The sequence below is a fragment of the Salmo salar genome, chromosome ssa26, assembly GCF_905237065.1.
Source record: "Salmo salar chromosome ssa26, Ssal_v3.1, whole genome shotgun sequence".
In the NCBI taxonomy this organism is placed as follows: Eukaryota; Metazoa; Chordata; class Actinopteri; order Salmoniformes; family Salmonidae; genus Salmo; species Salmo salar.
The window spans coordinates 20,294,412-20,310,581 of record NC_059467.1 but is presented as its reverse complement, the minus strand read 5'-3'; the positions used below and the strand labels follow the sequence as shown (position 1 = coordinate 20,310,581).

General features: G+C 41.1%; 1 protein-coding gene across 2 annotated transcripts in view; it reads left to right on the top strand.

Moving 5' to 3' along the window:
* The window catches only part of LOC106587349 (ubiquitin carboxyl-terminal hydrolase 10), a 35,989-nt gene extending 22,194 nt beyond the window's left edge, over nt 1–13,795 (top strand). For both annotated transcript variants that reach the window (XM_014175674.2, XM_014175673.2), the window contains 2 exons: nt 924–989; nt 10,415–13,795. In XM_014175674.2, the coding sequence (XP_014031149.1) occupies nt 924–989; nt 10,415–10,602 (254 nt within the window). In that variant the 3' untranslated portion in view covers nt 10,603–13,795. The remainder of the gene's footprint in view (nt 1–923; nt 990–10,414) is intronic.
* Nucleotides 13,796–16,170: the final 2,375 nt, after the last annotated feature.

The following is a 16,170-nucleotide window of genomic DNA, read 5'->3' as shown; positions in this document are numbered from 1 at the left end:
AACCCTGGGTGAGAAAGGCAATCATTCATAACACACTTCTCACACAGTCAGCATCTGATCATATTCCAGTACAGACGAGTCTTTCCACAGTCTGGGTCCTAGTTAGACACACACAGGTGTAGCTCACTTGTCTGACATCACTTAAACGAGGGTGCCTGCAAAATGCTGGGAGGTCACCATCAGCAGCAGGGAGAGATGATTTGTGGGTTGACCTCATACATTAAAGGCCTCCTCATCCAGCCCCAACACCCAACCTCACACAGCTTTACAACTGAGCTGGCCAGCCAGCCTGCCTATGTTTACTGCTCTGCCCAGCCTACTACTCTACAAGCCCTGAACCAACAGCACACAGAGGAAATATTTAGAGACCCCACACACACACACACACACACACACACACACACACACACACACACACAAAAACGCCATTTTAGATTTCCTCTGCCAAGTAGGTCAACATGTCCATAATATCTGAGGGAGTCTCTGTATTCATCTCTCCCATGTGGGGTTTCTGTAACTAGTCCTAAAGGCACGTCTTCCAAATCCCCACAGACATAGTCCCAGCAGCTTGAGGATATTAGTACTGTAGCTTTACAGAATAAGCATCAGGATGTGGAGAGAATCCCTGGCTCTTTCCAATGTAAAAACTGGGTCCAGTGTGTTGGGTCTCCTGCGGTGTATAAATTATAAAAAGTTGGCTACATTTTATTTTCGTTTGACATGAGCGGCAGCCTGCAAGCATTTTGCGTACGATTTACCAAATGCTACACTGGTGTATTTTTATAGCCACCTTTATTTAGACGGGCTGGCTTTCATGGCACACAGACCCAAATAACTATAATTGATGATGCTATGAGGGATATCTTACACGTTTTGTTTCTCTCTGTGATGTGGCTGTACTTGATTAATTTGTCTCTCCTTAGATCTCCTCTCTTCAGGGGTGCGGAGCAAAATATTCAAAGGCCAAAGAACCTACAGGCTCTTTGCAGGTATGTACTGTATATACCGATTTATGATCAACTACACACATCTCCTTCTACACCCACAGTATCACACAAACGGTCACGATCATTCAATTATATGCAGTAATAGGGCATTGGCCCTATGCTACAGGCAACAACATATATAGTCAAGCATAAGATGTATTCAAACATTAAGTTCAATCGTTCATAGGATTCTCCTTCGACGTGTTCAGACTCGCACTGAGGTTTCCTTTAGAGGAAAACCCATTTATGATTTTTGAACACTGATACCGATTATTGGAGGACCAAAAAAGCAAATACCGATTAATCGGACGATTTGTGTGTGTATACAGTTGAAGTCGGAAGTTTACATACACTTAGGTTGGAGTAATTAAAACTTGTTTTTCAACCACTCCACAAACTTCTTGTTAACCTGTCTGGGCTAGCGTCCCACCCTAGTCAACAGCCAGTGGAATCGCGTCGCGCGAATTACAAATACCTCAAAAATGCTATAACTTCAATTTCTCAAACATATGACTATTTTACACCATTTTAAAGACAACTCTCGTTAATCTAACCACATTGTCCGATTTCAAAAAGGCTTTACAGCGAAAGCAAAACATTAGATTATGTCAGGAGACTACCCTGCCAAAAATAATCACACAGCCATTTTCAAACCAAGCATATATGTCACAAAAACCAAAACCACAGCTAAATGCAGCACTAACCTTTGATCTTCATCAGATGACACTCCTAGGACATTATGTTATACAATACATGCATGTTTTGTTCAATCAAGTTCATATTTATATCAAAAACCAGCTTTTTACATTAGCATGTGATGTTCAGAACTAGCATAACCACCGAAAACTTCCGGTGAATTTACTAAATTACTCATGATAAACGTTGACAAAATACATAACAATTATTTTAAGAATTATAGATACAGAACTCATTTATGCAATCGCGGTGTCAGATTTTAAAATAGCTTTTCAGCGAAAGCACATTTTGCAATATTCTGAGTACATAGCTCGGCCATCACGGCTAGCTATTTTGACACCCACCAACTTTGGGGCTCACTAAACTCAGAATTACTATTAGAAAAATTGGATTACCTTTGCTGTTCTTCATCAGAATGCACTCCCAGGACTTCTACTTCAACATCAAATGTTGTTTTGGTTCCAAATAATCCATCATTATATTCAAATAGCTCCGTTTTGTTTGTGCGTTCAGGTCACTATCTGAAGGGTGACGCGCGAGCGCATTTCCTGACAAAAAAATTGAAATATTCCATTACCGTACTTAGAAGCATGTCAAACGCTGTTTAAAATCAATTTTTATGCTGTTTTTCTCGTAAAATAGTGATAATATTCCAACTGGGAAACGTTGTATTCATTCAAAGGCTGAAAGAAAAAAAAGGGAGTAGTCTCGTGAACGCGCATCTCAGTCTCACTGTCCCCAGGCTGACTACTTACAAACTCTCCTGCTGTTCTTTGCCCAGAGACAGCAGACACCCCATTCCACTTTCTGGCGGCTTTAGAGAGCCAATGGAAGCTGTAGAAAATGTCACGTTACAGCACAGATGCTGTATTTTCGATAGAGATGCAACAGAAGGACAACAAATTGTCAGACAGGGCACTTCCTGTATGGAATCTTCTCAGGTTTTGGCCTGCCATATGAGTTCTGTTATACTCACAGACACCATTCAAACAGTTTTAGAAACTTTAGTGTTTTCTATCCAAATCTACTAATTATATGAATATTCTCGTTTCTGGGCAAGAGTAGTAACCAGTTTAAATCGGGTACATTTTTTTATCCGGCCGTGCAAATACTGCCCCCTAGCCCCAACAGGTTAACCTCTTACATCTAGACGTTCCGCTAGCGCCAATATCCAATGATGGGCGTGGCGCGAAATACAAATTCCTCTAAAATCCGAAAACTTCCATTTTTCAAACATATGACTATTTTACAGCATTTTAAAGACAAGACTCTCGTTAATCTAACCACACTGTCCGATTTCAAAAAGGCTTTACAACGAAAGCAAAACATTAGATTATGTCAGCAGACTACCCAGCCAGAAATAATCAGACACCCATTTTTCAAGCTAGCATATAATGTCACAAAAAACAAAACCACAGCTAAATGCAGCACTAACCTTTGATGATCTTCATCAAATCAAATGTATTTTTATATAGCCCTTCGTACATCAGCTGATATTCTCAAAGTGCTGTACAGAAACCCAGCCTAAAACCCCAAACAGCAAGCAAAGCATGTGAAAGAAGCACGGTGGCTAGGAAAAACTCCCTAGGAAAAACTCCCTAGAAAGGCCAAAAACCTAGGAAGAAACCTAGAGAGGAACCAGGCTATGAGGGGTGGCCAGTCCTCTTCTGGCTGTGCAGGGTGGATATTATAACAGAACATGGACAAAATGTTAAAATGTTCATAAATGACCAGCATGGTCAAATAATAATAATCATAGTAGTTGTCGAGGGTGCAACAAGCACGTCCGGTGAACAGGTCAGGGTTCCATAGCCGCAGGCAGAACAGTTGAAACTGGAGCAGCAGCACGGCCAGGTGGACTGGGGACAGCAAGGAGTCATCATACCAGGTAGTCCTGAGGCATGGTCCTAGGGCTCAGGTCCTCCGAGAGAAAGACAGAAAGAGAGAATTAGAGAGAGCATATTTAAATACACACAGGACACCGGATAAGACAAGAGAAATACTCCAGATGTAACAGACTGACCCTAGCCCCCCGACACACAAACTACTGCAGCATAAATACTGGAGGCTGAGACAGGAGGGATCAGAAGACACTGTGGCCCCATCCGATGATACCCCCGGACAGGGCCAAACAGGCAGGATATAACCCCACCCACTTTGCCAAAGCACAGCCCCCACACCACTAGAGGGATGTCTCCAACCACCAACTTACCGTCCTAAGACAAGGCCGAGTTGTCATCAGATGACAACCCTAGGACATTGTTATACAATGCATGCATGTTTTGTTCAATCAAGTTCATATTTATATCAAAAACCAGCTTTTTTACATTAGCATGTGACGTTCAGAACTAGCATACCCCCCGCAAACATCCAGTGAATTTACTAAATTACTCACGATAAACGTTCACAAAAAACATAACAATTATTTTAAGAATTATAGATACAGAACTCCTCTATGCACTCGATATGTCCGATTTTAAAATAGCTTTTCGGTGAAAGCACATTTTGCAATATTCTCAGTAGATAGCCCAGCCATCACGGCTAGCCATTTAGACACCGACCAAGTTTAGCCCTGATCAAACTCCGATTTACTATTACAAAAGTTTCATTACCTTTGTTGTCTTCGTCAGAATGCACTCCCAGGACTGCTACTTCAATAACAAATGTTGGTTTGGTCCAAAATAATCCATCGTTATATCCAAATTGCGGCGTTTTGTTCGTGCGTTCCAAGACACTATCCGAAATGGTAAATCAGGGTCGCGAGCATGGCGCAATTCGTGACAAAAGATTTCTAAATATTCCATTACCGTACTTCGAAGCATGTCAACCGCTGTTTAAAATCCATTTTTATGCAATTTTTCTCGTAAAAAAGCGATAATATTTCGACCGGGAATCTCCGTTTAGCTAAACAGAGGAAAGTAAACAAAGCTTTCGGTCGACGCGGGCACGAGCCTGAGTCTCACAGTACTGTAACCAGCCACTATCCAAACGCGCTACTTTGTTTCAGCCAGAGCCTGCAAAGCCACGTTTCAGCATTTTGCCGCCTTCTGAGAGTCCATGTGAGCCGTAGAAAGTGTCACGTAAGAGCAGAGATCCCCTGTAATTGATAGAGATAATCAACAAGGCCAAGAAATGGTCAGACAGGGTACTTCCTGTACATAATCTTCTCAGGTTTTGGCCTGCCAAATGAGTTCTGTTATACTCAGACACCATTCAAACAGTTTTAGAAACTTTGGAGTGTTTTCTATCCAAAGCTAATAATTATATGCATATTCTAGTTTCTGGGCAGGAGTACTAATCAGATTAAATCGGGTACGTTTTTTTATCCGTCCGTGAAAATACTGCCCCCTAGCCATAACAGGTTAACAAACTATAGATTTGGCCAGTTAGTTAGGACATCTACTTTGTGCATGACACAAGTAATTTTTCCAACAATTGTTTGCAGACAGATTATTTCACTTATAATTCGCTGTATCACAATTCCAGTGGGTCAGAAGTTTACATACACTAAGTTGACTGTGCCTTTAAACAGCTTGGAAAGTTCCAGAAAATGATGTCATGGCTTTAGGAGCTTCTGCTTCTGCTAATTGACATCATTTGAGTCAATTGGATGTGTATTTGTGGATGTATTTCAAGGCCTACGTTCAAACTCAGTGCCTATTTGCTTGACATCATGGGAAAATCAAAAGAAATCAGCCAAGACCTCAGGAAAATTTTTTGTAGACCTCCACATGTCTGGTTCATCATTTGGAGCAATTTCCAAATGCATGAAGGTACCACGTTCATCTGTAAAAGCAATAGTACGCAAGTATAAACACCATGGTACCGCTCAGGAAAGAGACTCATTCTGTCTCCGAGAGATGAACGTACTTTGGTGCGAAAAGTGCAAATCAATCCCAGAACAGCAGCAAAGGACCTTATGCAGATGCTGGAGGAAACGGGTACAAAGTATCTATATCCACAGTGAAACGAGTCCTATATTGACATAACCTGAAAGGCTGCTCAGCAAGGAAGCTGCTCCAAAACCGCCATAAAAACTCCAGACTACGGTTTGCAACTACACATGGGGACAAAGATTGTACCTTTTTGGAGAAATGTCCTCTGGTCTGATGAAACAAAAATGGAACTGTTTGGTCATAATGACCATCGTTATGTTTGGAGGAAAGGGGGGGAGGCTTGCAAGCTGAAGAACCACATCCCAACCGTGAAGCACGTGGGTGGCAGCATCAAGACATCAGTCAGAAAGTTACAGCTTGGTCGCAAATGGGTCTTCCAAATGGACAATGACCCCAAGCATGTTTCCAAAGTTGTGGCAAAATGGCTTAAGGACAACAAAGTCAAGGTATTGGTGTGGCCATCACAAAGCCCTGACCTCAATCTATAGAACATTTGTGGGCAGAACTGAAAATGCGTGTGAGCAAGGAGACCAACAAACCTGACTCAGTTACACCAGCTCTGTCAGGAGCAATGGACCAAAATTCACCCAACTTATTGTGGGAAGCTTGTGGAAGGCTACCTGAAACGTTTGACCCAAGTTAAACAATTTAAAAGCAATGCTACCAAATACTAATTGAGTGTATGTAAACTTCTGACCCACTGGGAATGTGATGACAGAAATAAAAGCTGAAATAAATCATTCCCTCTACTATTATTCTGACATTTCACATTCTTAAAATAAAGTGCTGATCCTAACTGACCTATGACAGGGAATTTTTACTAGGATTAAATGTCAGGAATTGTGAAGAACTGGGTTTAAATGTATTTGGCTAAGGTGTATGTAAACTTCCGACTTCAAGTGTGTGTGTGTGTGTGTGTGTGTGTGTGTGTGTGTGTGTGTGTGTGTGTGTGTGTGTGTGTGTGTGTGTGTGTGTGTGTGAGATAATGACAACAATACTGAATGAACAATGAACACTTATCTTAATATAATACATAAATAAAAAAATGAAACATGTTCAATTTGGTTTAAATAATGCAAAAACACAGTGTTGGAGAAGAAAGTAAAAGTGCAATATGTGCCATGTAAAAAAGCTAACGTTTAAGTTCCTTGCTCAGAACATGAGAACATATGAAAGCTGGTTGTTCCTTTTAACATGAGTCTTCAATATTCCCAATTTATTCGTTTTAGGTTGTACTTATTATAGGAATTATGATTAGTTGACTATTTCTCTCTATACCATTTGTGTTTCATATACCTTTGACTATTGGATGTTCTTATAGGCACTTTAGTTTTGTCAGCCTAATCTCGGGAATTGATTGTGCTATGCTTCAAGCATTGCTAAGAGCTGCTGGCAAAACGCAGTAAAGTGCTGTTTGTTTGAATGAATGCTTACGAGCCTGCTGCTGCCTACCACCGCTCAGTCAGACTGCTCTATCAAATCATAGACTTAATTATAATATAATAAACACAGAAATATGAGCCTTTGGTCATTTAATATGGTCAAATCCAGAAACTATAATTTCAAAAACAAAACATTTATTCTTTCAGTGAAATATGGAACCGTTCTGTATTTTATCGAATGGGTGGCATCCCTAAGTCTAAATATTGCTGTTACATTGCACAACCTTCAATGTTATAATTATATGAAATTCTGGAAAATTAATTACGGTCATTGTTAGGAAGAAATGGTCTTCACACAGTTCGCAACGATATATACACTTCTGTGTATTGATTTTAAGAAAGGCATTGATGTTTATGGTTAGGTACATTTGTGCAACGATTGGGCTTTTTTTGCGAATGCGCATTTGTTAAATCACTCGTTTGGCGAAGTTGAAGTAGGCTGTTATTCGATGATGAATTAACAGGCACCGCATTGATTATATGCAACGCAGGACAAGCTAATTAACTACACATGGTTGATGATATTACCAGGTTAACTTGTGATTATTTTTAGATTGTTTTTTATAAGATACGTTTAATGCTAGCTAGCAACTTACTTTGGCTCCTTGCAGCCACAGGTCCTTTTGATGCTGCACTCGCGTAACAGGTGGTCAGCCTGCCACGCAGTCTCCTCGTGGATTGCAATGTAATCGGCCATAGTCGATAATCAAATGACCGATTTATGAAAACTTGAAATCGGCCCTAATTAATCGGTCGATCTCTAGTTTCCTTTCATACTCTGTTTACTCCACATGCTGTCTCAGTGACTGATAAAATTGATACTCTTGAGTTGAGCTACCTTGGAAGGCTCGCTTCGGCAACTGTGTTTTTGATAAGAAGCAGATTGAACTTCTCAGAGCCATGACTTTGCTCTTGGAACAATTTTTTGTTTTGGACAAATCTGAATTGACAAATCTGAATTCACCCGTCGGTAAGCCTCACCGCAGAATTTTCAGCAGCCAATCGCAGCCCTCCAGTGGAAAGCAATTGTTGTCAAATCCGACTCCTCGGACAAGTTCACGCTTAAATCTCATGAAACCAGTGAGTGCTATAGCAAAAATAGTTTTCATTTATTTTTTTAATAAAATGGCTAAATAATAGAACAGTGCACCAGTAATACTTGGTACTGTGATTCCTGAAATACAGAGCCTATTTTTCAAATCTGAAATTATTCTTTTGTTACATTGTTTGCTAGCTCAGCTGCTTGGGTAGCTGTCTCATTGACCACCAAACGTTGCTAATGCTAGCTAGCTAGGCACTTAATGTATGTTAGTTAGCAATGTTATGAATCTGCTGTTGACATCAGGATAAGATTTGAAATCACTAGTTGGCTCCAAAAGTGGTTATAGCTTTGACTGCATGCTGACTGTGAATTCAGAGCCATTTAGTGGCTAGCTAAACTACAAATATAATTTTACCAGGTTCCTGTGAAGAAATTGTAATGACAGTCCACCACAACATAGAGTTTCCTGACTAGCAAGGGGTAGTCTGTTTTTTAAATTTCATTGTGTATTAGAAACACAGTTTGAGATCATTGTGAGGGGATTTCACCAGTGGTTTAATGGGGAATTGGGCTTCCTGAGAAAATGTTATCCGAGGTTGCAACAGTAACCAAGGGGCGCGGGGCTTAGCGACGGGTCAAATCATATGTAGAAACTTTTAGTGGGTGCAAAATGCTGTTTCTGCAAACTTCTCTGTTCCCTACCAAATTCTAGAGTGTAAACATACCTGTTTAATGTACTGGACAGTATTATGACTTGTCTATGGAGAAAGGTACAGTGATTCCAGAGGGCTCCTTGTGGAATGATGCCTGAGGTAGCTAGTGTTGATCTCAGCTGTGAAATGACGCCAGAGTTTCGTTCTCTGTGGTAACCATGCATCGGTAAAACCTCATTCTCCCACTCCTCTCTTCCTCCTAGACCCAGGAAGTCTTTCTAGACTAGAGCATTACCCCAGACTTTACCACAGCCCTGACCCCCCCCCCCCCATTGAGCTCTGCCTGCTCAATGAAAACTGTGCTGGTGTAGGAGTGAGTGGCCAGTGTTCAGCTAACTGTTATTTCCAGCAGCTCATTCAGCATGTAGTTCTCCTGCCCCCTCCTCTCCTCCCTTCACGCCTGACTGACCAGTTCAAACAAAGACAACCTCCACTGTGGATATGGGGGTCCTGTTAATCTCCCCGTAGTTTGGAAGTAAATTGTCTTCAGCCGTTTATTTTCCTTTCAGAGCAGAAAAGGGCACTCCTCACTTGTCAAAAATCTGTTAGTAGAGTAACCCCTGGCAACTGTTGCTATAGCGGGGCAGTTAATCTTTTACTGTAAGATCCTGGAGGTAAACGTTTTGCCTTCTCTCTGACCATCTGGCCCATGGGATGGAGAAAGTATTGATGCTACTCAGCGTGTAATGTGATAACATAACAGTTTAGTAAATATGCAATATAAGTGCCTTTGGAAACTTTAATCATGCACTTTTAATGTTCTGGTGCCAGTGAAATGGTGAACCTATGCAATCAAGCACTTAGGGGAAAAGTTGGCTCAACCACACACTGGTATGTCTTGTTTCCCTCCAGTTAAACCAATCATTCAGTTGTGGTTGCACATATCTGTTGTCAGATGAGGGGGGTAATGATGTTACTCCTTGCCTATAGTAGCTTATGGTTTCAGTACAAAGAATGAGTTACCGCCTGAATCTAGTTCTGTGTCCAAATCAAACAGATCTAACAAGATTGCCATGTTTACTCAACTTAATGATTTATTTCTGCCTGGTAATAACTGTCACTGTGGCTTAAATCCGAAGCCCACTTTTAAACGTGGTCTTCATGGTATCGTAGTGTTCCACGTTAAGGGCATTAAGTCCATTTGGAACACGCGTTGCCAGCCCAGCTTGTAAATATGAGCACAGAATGGACAATGTTATTTTCTTTCCACATTCTCCTGCTGTAGTTACTAAGGTTTCTACATTTGGTCATGATTGATGCATTGCCAAGAATTCTTATGACACTTGATCAGATATGTGAAAGAAGTGTAATATAAGCTTTAACTATATGCTTACAACATGATATTCAATGCCTACATCAATAACACACTGAAATGGAGGCCTCTCTGGTCTACATGCCTAGGGTGCTCCAGAAAGTTGTCTGATATCAGTAGTTAGTTACTGGCTCTGACCTTGTGTAGCCAGAACCAGGTAACGGAATGGCCTTTTCATTTGGACATTTTAGTCATTTAGCAGACACTCTTATCCAGTTAGTGCATTCCTCTTAAGATAACTAGGTGAGACAACCAGTTCATTTTTCCTCAAATTTCAGTTTGAATTCCGCCTCTGAAAAGCTTCTATTTTATGTGTCTCCTTCGCAGTTGTCTATCACCATGGGAACAGTGCTACAGGCGGCCATTACACCACGGATGTCTTCCACATCGGTCTGAACGGCTGGCTGCGCATTGACGACCAGGCAGTGAAGGTCATCAACCAGTACCAGGTGGTGAAGCAGACTGCTGAGCGCACTGCCTACCTGCTGTACTACCGTCGCGTCGACCTGCTGTAGACACCACACACGCGTACATGCACACTCACACAGAGGAACACTCATTTTACACACATTCAACTACACATACACACTCCCACTACAGACATGCACATACACATGCATACATTCAAACACACACACAAACTAATGAACAGGAACACTGCCCAACTTCTTCTCTTGCAAGATTTTCTTCTTCCTCCCCCTCATCCCTGCTTTTCCAGAGAGCCAGCTTTTCCAACAATGCCTTTTTTCCTTTTATCTTTTTTGAAAGAATTAGGGGGGGAAAGGACGCATTGTAAAATAATTTCCCTGTTATGGCTTCCTCTTCTCTGTGCGCCACTGCTGTTTTTTTTAATGCTGCGAGGAGAGACTGTTGAATGGACTGAGGGGAGGGGACCTTGAGACTCGCCTCTGAACCTACAGCCTCGTTCAGACTGGGAACAGTGGGTACTTTACCCACAGGACGAACTATCTACAACCCGAGGCTGCAGATGGACGGTTGGACTGCTGGAGAGAAGTTGTAATTTTTTAGTTTATCTACTCAAACGTTTTTTGTTTTTTTTTGAAAATGGCATAAAATAATCAGTTTTGCCTTTTAGCAAGGGGAGTTGTTGTCCTAATGAATTTGCAGCAGTTTAAAGACCTGTTGAAATTTTGCCGGAGTTCGTCGGAAAAAGGCCCAGCACCAGCAAACGACAAAACGTTATCGGATGAGTCTCTAACTCCAGAGGCAAGATGCTCTTCATGGCCACCATCTCTTCTTACTTCACCTTCCTCACTTTCCTGATGCTTTTAAATCTAGGTAAAACTTGAGCCATCAAAAAAATAGAAAAAAATGACAGGAGAAGAGGTGCTGCTACAGTGTGCTGAAACTAAACAGCTTTGTTTGAAAGAACCTTTTGGTTTCTTGGTGTGGAATTAGAATGACTATCTAAAACAATTTTAATGCGCTTTAGGATTTAAATGATGATTTAAAAAAATAAGCTTCTGTGCACGTATAATATATCTGATCAATAACAAGATGTGGATGTGCTAATGCACACTTGCAGATATTTTGAGATTTAAAACTGTAAAAAAGAAAGAAAAAAGACCTCTGAATCTAGGTGAGTGTCACCTTGTTTGGCTCCCTGGGTGGCTGTTAGTTCTAAGGATTTCTGAGTACTCTGGAGCACTGGAGAGATGACAATGAAGACTGAGATTCCACCGCAAGCACCGGCCCTTGTTCATTTTATACCTATTCTTTCCCCCCTCATCCTTCATTTTATCATTTTTTCCCCCCCTGTTCTGGTCTAAAGGTTCCATCTATGTATAGACGGCCTGCCTCTGTAGAGTTGAAACAGCCACGTGACCCCTTACCCCCCAACTCACCAGAAAAAGGGGGCTGCCTTAGGTTCGCTATGCGAGGCTTTCTAATCCAAATCTCCACTCAATGTACGAGTCCAACCCAGTGAGCGTGACAACTGTAAGTCAAATGTCTGTAAAGTTTTATGGGAATGTACCCTACCTTTGCATTTCCTCTTTTGTGGCTGAGTGCAGTTCCTCTCCAGTGAGAGAGACTGTCCATGTTGAGGGGAAGTGGGATCACATCTGCTGCTTGGCTCTAGAAATGAAATCCCCCCACAATAAATGCGCACAAAAGGAAATCATGTTTTGTTTGAGACCTTGCTTTTTGCGTCATTATTATTCATTGATTGTGTTTTTGAGTTTCGCTTAAATGTTATTTTGTTATTTTTCATTTTTTCAATAACACCATGACCGTTTCCCCAGAATTATACTATATTGCATCTAAATTGATATTTGAGCGAAATTACCCTAGGTAAAGCACAACAATGAATAAAATTGGACAAGTTGTTTGCTTGATCATATTTTCTTTCGTCATTCTTTTTTTATTTTTCCTCCACTAAGTTTGATCCATAGTCTAATCTTAAGGGACATTTCAAGCAAACCAATGTCAGAATCTGTCAGTATTTAATCCTTTACAAAAATAACATAACTGGTACATTACTTTGCTGAAGGCTTGGTGCATTGTGGTTTACCCTTGTATACTCTATGTCCTTAATGGGCAAAGCAGACCATTTTCTAAAGATATTTCACATACAGTATATACTTTCTCACGTACACACACTACGTGCACACACTTGGCCATTGGATAAAGCGAGGTACACAACTGGGAATGGGTCCTTTTGTAAGGCGGCTCTCACACTTTCCCATTTCTGACCACTGGAACGTTGGGGCAGTGTGAAATAATTTTTCCCACATCGGAATAGCAGAGCATGCATTTTAGATCTTACAGGAAGAGCTTATTTTATCCCATTTCTCACTTTGTAGTTCTCTCACTGATGGTAGCAGAGACTTATTCAATATACCTGTATCCCCTTTTATTTAAAGTGACTGGAAACTCTGAGTAATGGAAAAAGTTATCTTACCATGTGCATTTTCTGTGTTGCATACTTTGAGTTTGGAGCAGTGTCATTTAAATTGCCCACACTATTCCCTTCCATGAATTAGTGTTGTATATTTTGTCCTGAAAATGTGTTATGTTAAAGTGACTGCAAATTCGTAGTCTAAACCATGCAGAATTTGGTTCCCTCAAGTCATTTGCTTATTACTTATGGGTATGTAAAGTTGAAAAAAAATCCCCAAGTGAAACCAAAGGATACTTCACATTGACCCCGTTGCCTTTCATAATTGCGCTAATGCTTCTGTCTAATTTTGGTTTCACCTCTGCATCATAAGTTCTGTTGCCACAGCTCATGATTCATTCAATCAGCATGACTCAGTCATTCCATATGAGGAAATTGAGCTGATCTGTTCAGATCATTATAAAACTCCTTTATAAGTGTTAGTTCAATTGTGCTGATGGCTATGTGGTCATATCTGATATACTCATTGTGACAATGTCGCTTTGAAACAGACCCTGAAGAATGTTTTGAAGAAGATGGTTTGAAACAGACACTAAAGCTGTCAGAAAGCTTTCTGTTGTACACATTTTATCCCTGAGTCTTTTTTTATGATTATGGTCAGGATATGTGCTGGCGAATTGCTTCAATGATGTCGTTCTGTTTAGTTTGTGCTTCCTAACACGGTTGTCTGCTGAGGGCTTGTGTTGGGATATCAAGCTGAAAACAAACTATGCTGTCTTTTAATCTTAATCCTCCAGCATTCTACTCTTTTTGTTTATTGTTCAAATAAAAGATTGTGTTAAACCGAAGCTGTTTGCTAATGGTGTAGTCAGAAGACTGCTTAGCTTTCTTCTAGTACTAACATCTAGTCTCTACACACCTTCAACTGCCCTAGTACAGACAATATCACAATAACAGCCTGCTCTCACAGACCAGACGTAACATGTTAAATGTGAATCCGGGACACTCAAATTAGTATGTTTGGTATGGTTACATAAGACAGACAGTTTACTTAAGGCAAAAACGAAAATAGGGTGGTTGGTCGGTGTGGATAGGTGGGTGTGTACGTCTAGTAACCCAAAGTTTGATTTTGAATGTCATCATGGACAAATTTAGCATTTTAGCTAATTAGCAACTTTTCAACTACTTACAACTCAGCATGTTAGCTAGCCCTACCCGTAACCTCAACCCTTTAACCTAACTTAACTCTAACCCCTAGCCTAGCTAACGTTACCCACCTAGCTAGAATTCGTAACACATATGTTTTGCAAATGCATAGCATATTGTACATTTTGCAAATTTGTAACATATCATACGAAATGAGTGATGGACAACCACAAATTCATATTTAGCATACCTAACGTAACATATTCATCTAAATTGATTGTCTCTGATTCAAGTACAGAATAATACAAAGTGCTCTGAGAACAGGTTGACAAACAAAATCATGAAATAAAGTAGAAACTGGTCCTCACAGTATATATTGCATGTATTGTAGCCAATCTAGAAATAATCACCTGTCTTGTAGCCTACCAGTATCTAGAAATAACCACCCATGGTCTCATTCCTCATTTAGTTTTCACCTACAGTATATGATGTGCAGTATTTACAGTATGCTGTAGCTGTTCTCCCCCTGACCAGGACTGTGGTCAAGCTGGCTGCCTCTGTGTCCTGACTACAGTCTCGTTCAGGGAAGTGAGCTTGCTTCTGTTTCATTTATACAAGCAGGCCCATCATTTCAGATTTTGCCAGTGATGGATTTTCCCCCCTCTGTATTTCTTGCTATAATTTGGCTTTTTGCAGGGATGCAGGGTGCAGGTTTTGCTCTCAGACTTGAACATGTAATTAAGTGGTATTTTTCTTGTTAATATCACAGCACAGCTAAAGATCCTCTTTATAGGCCCGTGGCCTGGGGGGAAAATTACAGCCCTGGGCACCCAGTGACGGACCACCTATATACTCAGAGAAGTGTCTCTTTTAGCCACACTGAGAAAATTATAGGTTGTAAGGGAGCTTGTTTTACCTCTTCCATTTTTAAGGCATGAGTGAATGTTTATAGCCAGAACACATTTTTTAAAAGCCAGTCATTTGTAATGGGCATGTTGCAGTGCAAACCCTGGCATGAATGTACACTGAAAACGGGCTACACTTAACATGTTGGTACGGGTTGTAAAGTGACGTTTCAACCTTCTATGAGATACTTTAACATTACCTGTGACGATTTGAAAACTAGCACCATTGCTTGTGCCACAGAGGTTTGACGCTGTGGGAGAGATGGTCTAGTGAGGGATGGCTGAATCAGAAGTGCTTAGAACATTGAGTGAACATGAAGTTCAGAACTCTCCTATATGGGGGGTTGAGTGCGAACTCCCCCATTCTTTATGAAGCATGTGGATGGAGAGAAACCTGATCTACCCCTAGACAAAATGTGTGTGTGGTTACATACATCCATATCAACACCATAGCCTCCCCAAACCTGTCCCCTAACCACCACAGTCCTTATTTTCAGAATCATTTTTCTTGGCTCTAGAAAACGATGCAATTTGAGAGAACCACTTCCTGTCTGTAGTAACCAGCGAACTCTCTCCGAGGGGAATCACACAGTTTTATAGTTTCCCTTAGAACAACATTTTTCTGAGGTTTAGCATACACAATTCAGTAGTTTGCGTTAGAATGGTAATGAGCAGTAACCGTTACTGCTGCCCCCTCCACTGTGTTGGTACAGGACTATCCTGGCCCAGCCAAAAAAACTGTACACCTTGAGACTGGAATCCCGGGCATGAACTCCCTCCACTGGTGCTGTGATGGTCCCTGTGCCCTCCAGCTACGCAGACCTCACCCTATAGCCCCCTTGGCTCCTCACTCCAATGGCTGAGCCCCAAGAGACTTGCCACCTTGCCCCCTGTGATACTCCCACCTTCTTGTTCACCATCAAGTCCCATATGCTGCAGTCCTACATTTCCCATCCTAAACTATCATGGATGTCTTATTTCCCATCTACTGTATGTGGAGCATCTTTCATGTTCTATTAGAACAACCCATATTCACCCAGTCTCATTCGGTTCAGTCACACTGTCTATACCCCATTACCTCCATTCACCTCTTCCCTCCCTCCCCCTCTGGCTACATAACTCTCTCACCATCTCAAGTGATTCCTGTTCAGGGATTCCATATAGTGCCCCCC